The following is a 7,427-nucleotide window of genomic DNA, read 5'->3' on the forward strand; positions in this document are numbered from 1 at the left end:
ATTTCTCTATATCTGTTGCCTCAAAATAACAAATCTGAGCTTGTTTCCCTCAGAGAACAGAGAAAACTTTACAGAAATTAGACTTAAGCCATAGCTGAGTTCTGCGTGTTTGTTGAATGTGTGAAGCATAAAATCTGAATCTATAAATATCTGGGGATTATTTGCATATCTGATGGTTTTGTTCTGGTTTTGGTTCTGCAGCTCTGAGCTCGTCCTGTAAGGTCGCCCCTGCTCTGCCTCTGCTGAGCGCCAGCGCCGTAATCTCCATCATCCTCACCCACTTTAACTCCTTCATCGTCTCCTAACAGCCACAGCAGCCAAACGCCAAACAGAAAAGACTTGAAGACGAGAGGAAGAGGAATTTGAATTTCTTGAGTGCAGATGTGAAAATAGCTCTTTGTAGAACGCTGTAAAGCTTCTGTTCTTTAGATTCATCAGGATTTCTAATTTAAAGTGTGTAGAAGTTGTGTTTTTTTAATGTTTTTATAACGTTTCTGTTTTCCTTTTTACGGAAGTATTGTGTTATAAATAATCACCACCAGATGGCGCCAAAGAAGCAAATATCTTCAAATCTGAACAGTGGAACGTTTGAGGTGGATTAAATGTGAAAGTCAGGGAGAGATTGTGATTAAATTATTATAAACTACATTTCTGGGTGAAATAAAACATGATTGGATAGTTTGACAGTCAGAACTGTAAGAGTAGGATCTGAAACTGGCCTTTTTAAGCGTTACCTCTGGCGTAACAGCCGCATCTAAAATAAATACTCATTGAATTGAGTCACAGAATGACATTTTTGTTGCAATCTGTATTTCATTTTATCATTTATTCAAATAGTTTGTGAGGATTTTCTTGCAGCATCTCCAAGCTGAAGTTCTGTTGAACTGGGAAATTTGACTTCCCAGTCAGAAAAATCAACTGGAGTACCCTCCCAGATTTCTCACTGGGAAACTAGAGCTACTCCGACGCCCCCCAGCTACGACTTGGGGGGCGTCGTAGCTGTCCGTTTCAATATGGCCACTCCTCGCATCAACAGGAGTAAAATGAGATGGAAACCTTCCTATTTTCCAGGACACACATGTCTTGTGTGTCTTTAGTTTAGCTAGCAGTTAGTTAAACTAGCTAAACTAAACTACCTGAACTGATTTAGTTTAGCTATTCAAGCTAGCTACAGTTAGCTAAATTAACAATTTAGCTTAGCTATCTTACCTAGCTAGCTAAACTAGTTTAGTCAGTTTAGCTAAACTAAACTAGCTAAACGTTTAGCTAAACTAGTTTAGCTAGTTCCATCATCCTTATATCATCACACTCATATTTAGTTTACCTAAACTAAACAAGCTTAGTTTAGCCAAGCTAGAAACTACAATGGCTCTAATACACCATCATACTTTTCTGCTAAAGTTCAGTTTAGTTCACTCTAAACTGAACTAAGGAAAGGAAAAATGTTGTTTGTAATGGAAATTAAAGTTTAAAATTATGTACGTAGAGGAAAACATTGTGTATGGGGGTCGCCATGTTGAAATTCCGACTTTTTAACTGAAACGCTATTAACTGGTTTGACTTCAAACCCAGCTCTGATTAGCTGACAGGTTTATCTTTTGCTACACTGCCCCCTATGGGTTTGGCATATTTACAACAAAACTCAGTGGCAGATTAAAAAAGTTTAGTACAACCAGCCCTGTAATCTCTGTTGATCTTCTGAAACTGGTTAATCCTCCAAACAAAAGCGTATAGATGACAGACAGGCTCTTTGTGTTAGTGTCCCATTTCTTAGTGGAATATTTTACACCACAATAGCGGTGGCTTAAAAGCAACAAGGCCAGAAGGTCAAGTCCAGACAACCTGATTCACCCCAAACAACAACACTGCTCAGAAAAGCTTTAAGAATTATCAGTTCCTCAAGTTTGACCTAAATAACTATTTATGTCAAAATAAATTATTTTGACCTAAATCTGTCTGGTCATTTTTTCTTTGCAACAAAGTCGTCCGCTGCCCGATTGAATGAATAACAGCTTTCTGCCATTTCCCGAAAAGGACGTTTACAAGAAAAAAATGTAAGATATTTCTGAGCTTGAGAAGTCGAACATTTGCTAGAAAAGTATCAGAAACTTTAGAGTAACTTCAGAAATTTTCTAGAAAGAAAGAAGTACAATTCTGAGTTTCCAAAGTTAAAAAATTCAGAAGTTTTGACATTCATTTCAGAATTTTAAAAATACATTTGCAAGAAAAAAAATGTAAAATTAAGCTTGATCTCATGCATTTTCTTTAAAAAAGGGACATTTTGAGTTTCTGCAGTCAAAATGCACTGACAATTACCCAGTCTTTAAAAAAAGTGAATAATTTTTACAAAATATCTACTCCACAAAATAACATAAAAAACACAGATTTCTTTCTTTTTTTTATTTTAGAATAAAGAGAAACACAAAACCATTTTAAAAAAGAGGAAGAATTTTTCTTCTGTTTAAAAATAATAAACACATAGTTTCTAACTTTTTAGTGAGTAAAATAGATCTAAATATTATGGATGATTTTAGTTTTTGTTGGACAGCAAGTTCAAGTGGCAAAACAAGCTACAAATAATGCAAACTCCAAAACGTACCAAGATCAAAACAAATACGACAGAAAAGTACTGCAGTCACAGGAAATGGAAGCAAAAAGGAAAAATGGCAAAAATAACAGCAAGAATAAAACTGCAAACTTGTTCAATAAAGTAGAAGTCATCCACACCACTAGGGGGTGACAGCACTTATGATCAGACCTTCAGGAAAGACGGGGATAAAATAAACTTTATTAATCCAGAGGAAAATATGAGCTGTTCACAGAGCTAACCATCCATAAAAACACCCTTTAAATATATTTTTTATTATTATTAAAAACTACACAAAAATATATAAATACTACAACAAAGGAAACACAAGGAAGCAATCAATTTCCCTTTTTTCACTCTTCCCTTATTTATATTACCTGCTCTTTACTCCCCCTAGTGGAATGGAGTTTGCAGCCATGTATGTTTTTTTGTTTGTTGACTTTTTGCATCATTTTGTACTGTGGTTGCATTATTGCGTTTGTGAGTTTTTGTAGTTTGCAGTGAAACTGAGAAATGACTCAAACCTGCCACTGTTACAGAAAAGTATCCGTATTTTAAAATATCCTGTATCATTTTTAGCCAAAGTTGCTGGGAGCCTGCAGAGCTGCATTATATCCAGGAGGAAAAACGTTCTGTGAAAGTTAATGAGTGAAATATTTATGTGTGAGAAAAGCACCTTGTGGAAATAATAAAACGTAACCCAGAATATGCTTGAGTTTTGCTTCATGATGCCGAGTTTGTCGCCTCTCTGAAGACTTTCTGTAGTTTCCCATGAAGGTCGGTSATCTGATACGGAGGGAAAGTAAAGTCCTGCATTCCTAACAATCTGCCCGCTTGTCTCCTCCTCACCTTACCAACCTGCAGTGACGGATGAAAGTTTAATTCGGCGGCTGAGCCTTCCGGCTGCTTCCTGTGTACAGATGTACAGTCCTCTTCACTTTAAAACCTGTTTTTTTATTGTTTGAGCAGAAACAACTTTCCTTCAATAAATGTTCTGAAAATCCATACCAGTGTCTTTTGTTTTGTTATTTGTCTGATTATGACACCGCCGCACACCCAACCCCAGCTGAGTCAGCACACATTCATTCATCTATAATTAAGGGCTACGTGTTTTTATCCGCTCCCAGTTTCAAACATGTAAAACAGGCCCAACATCTGCCTCTCTGTCATGTTTTGATCAATTTGTCTCTAGGATACTGTTGCCAGGCGATGAATCAATAAAAACCAACAATTTCACACCTTCACAACGCTGAGGAAGTAACTTTCCTCAGTTACTTTATTGAAGCAGAAGTAGGTCACGTTTTACAGCGATGGGTGGCATTTGCATGGCAACGAAATGATTAAAGAAGGATAAAGAGATGAACTGAGAATGACTGTACAACAGAAAAACTCAATTTGAGGATGTTTGGAATAATTTTATAAAAAGTTATTGGTTGCTTCTTGTGAACTCAAATCTTTGCTTCCTTTCAAATCAATTCATAAATACTTGTATTACCTCTAAGAGCAACTACATGTTGTCGTAACTCACCTCAAATTTCTTCAAAAAGTCGGTGTGGCTAGTGCAGAAACGTTCTCCAGCAGCAGTCAGTCTCGCCGTGAATCTAAAGAAGCCTCTGACTGAAGACTGTTTCTATGCAATTTGCAGATTTTTCTGAAAATTGTCAGAAAAAATTGTCTCATAAATTTTCAGAGGCAGAAACATCAAAAGGCACGCCCTCTGAAGTCCTCTGAAGTCCTCCAAAGTCCTCCGGTTACCGCGGTTACGGCTTGTAAGGCCGGTTTTGCGTTTCAATATGGCTGCTTCTCACATCAACAGCAGTAAGCTGTGGTGGAAATGTTTATTTTACAACATATATGTGTAAGAGTGGGACTGAAATCAATGCTACATGTAGGATCTGGTGCTAACTGAACTAGTTGGTGTTTGTTTATGGAAAGTAAAGATTATTTTTTACGACAGCCTGAACATTTTGATTCCGATCTTTTCACGCCCCAAAATATCCCATCTGTTCTGTTTCCAACTGTATCCGATTGTTTTTGAAACATCTGCAGTCTGAACAGTCATGTCGCATTTTATCCAACTTTACCGTCATAATTCTACAGCAGAAGAAGAAACATCAGGGCGCTGCTGTAGTTGCAGTTGTAAACCATTCATTAAGAAGTCTGATGGAGGTCGATTTAATAGCTGAAATAAATGGAAAAACCCAAACTTCTTTGACTTCTTTGACTTTTCCAACAACGATAGCTGGAACGCTGTTACCTTAAATTTAGCATTCTTCCTGCTCTGAGTTCCACCTTCCAAGATAAATGGAGCACAACAACATCCTCATGGCTGCCATGCTAACATGCTAACAGCTCAATATCCGGTTAAACCTTTGTCAGGCCATTTCATAGAAAGATGTTGGAGTAGGGGATAAGATGGACTGAAGACAGTTTGAATGTTCTCCTTTTCTCTCTGCTTCTCAACTCCTCTGGGGCTTGGGGTCAAAGTTCAGGGATTATTTTACCAGCTGTGTCGCCTTCCTCGTTTCAGACTAAATAATGGCTTTTGCTTCGCACATGAGCTTTCTGGTCAAAAGCTTTGCTGTTTCTAGTAAACACAAACCTGCATTCCTGTATTTCCAATCAACACAAACCAACCTGGACCTGAATGGAAAAGTAATCACACCCTAAACCCAGCAGCTGGTCCATCCAGCTGCCGTGCTGCACTTCTGATACCTGCTAACGAGTCGCTGACCTCACCCTGGACGACCTTTGACCCGCTCTGCTTTGCTGCACTGATTCAATTCAGACACAGTGGAAGGTTTTCCAGCATCGCCGGTCTTTACAAGGTCAGTTAATGCCGCACCATTACAATTAGATATCCAGACTTTAACTAGACCAGATATAAAATGCGTTGTTTTTTTTGTCTGGTGTTCTGTTGGATCATCGTTCTGCTGCAGAACCAAGTGTGCCTGAAGCAGCCAAACAGGCCCAGAGCATCACACTGCCACCACCGTGTTTGACTGCAGGTATGATGTTCTTTTTCTGAAATAGTCTTAATTTTTACCTCTCTGTCTTTCCATGGTTTTAATCATAACCTTTGACCTCAACTGCATTTTGTAAAAACTCAACTAATATCTATTTTTATATAAATACATTTTTTTGATTATTTGAAATATTTATAGGGCTTAAGCAAATCAACTTAAAAGAAGGGATGAATACTTCTTCACTGCACAGAAAATATTACAATTCATCAGTCATTGGGTTAAAAATTGACTGAATAATTGTTTAATCTTCTTATTGGTTTTAGCTCTGTTTGTGGATGGTTAATATTTGTTCAGTAGTTTTAACTTTTCCTGTTTCTGATGCCAATTATAGGTCACCACAGTGAAAAGGTGAGAAATGAATGCAGGGTGTCCAAACTTTGTGTCACATGAGCCAAAAATGTAATTAAATTAAATTAAAAACTTTCTATTGTAAGAGTTTAACTTGTTCGTAAGAATTTAATCCTAATTAAAAACCAAAAACCTCCATCTCCATCCACCACCTGCTGTGAAGCCAAAATGTGTCACTTAATTAAATGAGGCCATTAGAAACTGGGTCAGTTTGGTTAGTAATTTATAATAACTGGCTTTGAATCCATAGACAAACCTTGTTGCTAACCAAAACAAGACCAGGGCGATTAAAGCGCTGAACTCTTGCATTGTGGGTAAAAGTGTCTGAGGAAGGTTTCATTGCTCTGCAGGAGCGACGGAAACTTCTGACTGAAAGACGAACCTAGTTTCAATGGCTAAAACTTTGCCGGTGGTTTCCATGTGGAGAAATTCTCTGAGGCGCGAATTTAACCGACTGGCCGACTTTCCACTCCCGCCTCTCGAGGTTTAGGAAGGTGCGCTTCAGGGGAACGTCCAAAACTCATAAAGATTTCAGTTTACCAAAGGGCTAAGATCCTCATTTTCAATGAAATGATGACTGAAGGGAGAAAATCATCGTTCATCTTAATTTCGTTGACGAGAACCTGCAGAAATCCCAGAATAATCAAGAAATCCTCACAGAAAAATTTCTCAGTCATATCTGGGTTCATCTAGATTTAAACTGGTGATTTTTTCTGTTAAACTGGTGATTTTATTGTTAAACTGGTGGTTGTTTTACTATGAAAAGCAACATGTGGAAGAACATGCCAGGTCACGGCGTCATGTCGTCGCATTGGGTTCATTGATATGTAAACGTCAGGCGAGTGAAATGCCAGTCAAGTGCAAACGACTCGTTTCCTCCATGTTGAGCCTCCAGTGTCTCCAGGCTGCCATCAGGTATCAGTTATGGTTCAACTAAAAACTCTTTCCAGCATTTCTCTCTGCAAATCGGGGGTTGCATCACCTTTCTATTTCTTTTAAACAGTGACATAAAAATCTGAAGGCCATCTGTCAGTTTGACAGATTATAATTTACTCACTTAAATTGGTTTGATTGGAACCAGAACTTCATCATCTGCTCCACCTCCAGCTGCTGTGGTTCTTTCTCTTTGCTCTGAGACAAACCAACCAAACCCTTTGAGCAACCAGTTCCCCTCCTGGCCTGTAGGGGCGCTGCACCAAGAGCCGCTTAAGGAAACAACATGAAAACCTCTGCAGACACTGAAGGCAACTTCCTTCTTCACCGAATGGAAACTAAAATGAAGGCGTCAGATTTTAGTGGTTGGAGGATTTATCTTTAGTCTTTGGCTAAAGACCATCAGACATTTCTCCTGCCAGCAGGAACCGAGCGCTCCTGCAAGGCTATTTACCCAGAATTCCCTGCGCTATCCTCTCCTTGGGCTGCCACCTTATCGTGGTGGAGGGGTTTGAGTGTCCCAATGATCCTAG

At 38.6% G+C, this 7,427-nt stretch overlaps 1 protein-coding gene across 4 annotated transcripts in view; it reads left to right on the forward strand.

Annotated features, from left to right (window-relative positions):
- tecta (tectorin alpha) overlaps positions 1-793 on the forward strand; it is a 31,190-nt gene extending 30,397 nt beyond the window's left edge. For all 4 annotated transcript variants that reach the window (XM_008428601.2, XM_008428602.2, XM_008428604.1 and 1 more), the window contains one exon: positions 202-793. In XM_008428601.2, coding sequence (XP_008426823.1) covers positions 202-305 — 104 coding nt within the window. In that variant the 3' untranslated portion in view covers positions 306-793. The remainder of the gene's footprint in view (positions 1-201) is intronic.
- Positions 794-7,427: the final 6,634 nt, after the last annotated feature.

This window comes from Poecilia reticulata, linkage group LG14 (assembly GCF_000633615.1).
Source record: "Poecilia reticulata strain Guanapo linkage group LG14, Guppy_female_1.0+MT, whole genome shotgun sequence".
NCBI classification, from domain to species: Eukaryota; Metazoa; Chordata; class Actinopteri; order Cyprinodontiformes; family Poeciliidae; genus Poecilia; species Poecilia reticulata.